The sequence below is a fragment of the Arachis ipaensis genome, chromosome B02, assembly GCF_000816755.2.
Source record: "Arachis ipaensis cultivar K30076 chromosome B02, Araip1.1, whole genome shotgun sequence".
Taxonomy (NCBI): domain Eukaryota; kingdom Viridiplantae; phylum Streptophyta; class Magnoliopsida; order Fabales; family Fabaceae; genus Arachis; species Arachis ipaensis.
Genome location: NC_029786.2, coordinates 6,126,816 through 6,127,607, shown reverse-complemented (window position 1 = coordinate 6,127,607; position 792 = coordinate 6,126,816). Strand labels below are relative to the sequence as shown.

Here is a 792-nt window from a genome sequence, read left to right as displayed (position 1 = left end):
AAATGGGGAATTGTGTGTTCAAAGGGTTGCAAAATGGTGTATTGGAGGACATGAAGGTGAAAGTAGTGACTTCAAATGGTGGAATCATGGAGCTATACTCTCCCATCACAGTTGAATGCATAACAAACGAGTTTCCGGGCCATGGCATTTTTCGCAGGTATCATAACATGATATCAGAGCCTCTATCAAACGGCGAAGAACTCCATGGCGGCCAAATCTACTACCTCCTACCTCTAAACCCAACATTATTATCTTCATCAAGCAAAAGGGTACCTATAACCGAAACCAATAATCCCAACATAACACCATATAGAATGTCCACGTGTGAAAAGAACACAAACCCTAACCCTAACAATAACAAGAACACATGGTGGGAACCTCATGAGGTTCTTCCTAGGTACAACAACACGGGTGTGTGGAAGGTGAAGCTTGTAATAAGCCCCGAGAAGCTGTCGGAGATTCTTGCACAAGATTCTAGGACCGAGGCGTTGATTGAGAGTGTGAGGACGGTGGCAAAGTGCGGCAGCGGCGTTGCGCCGTCGTCGTCGATGACTAACTCCGATCAATGGAGCGTGTGTAGTAGCAGTTGTAAAGGTTCTACGTTTGGTGTGGATAGTTAAAATTTAGCTTTACCTTTTTCAGTTTTTTTTTTTAATTATTGTTATTATTGTTTAATAACCCTAATTATTGTCTACTTTATTTGCTTCTGTAGATGATAAATATTAGCTTTTGATTTTTTTCTTCATTTCTTTTTTAGGTAAAAAAATTTTTGTTTGTAGTATCTAAATATGT

At 39.8% G+C, this 792-nt stretch overlaps 1 protein-coding gene across 1 annotated transcript; it reads left to right on the top strand.

The window, feature by feature from the left end:
• Window positions 1-745, top strand: LOC107628143. Its single transcript, XM_016330941.2, has one exon. It carries the CDS (start codon window positions 3-5, stop codon window positions 618-620), a length of 618 nt encoding a protein of 205 aa, XP_016186427.1. The 5' UTR covers window positions 1-2; the 3' UTR covers window positions 621-745.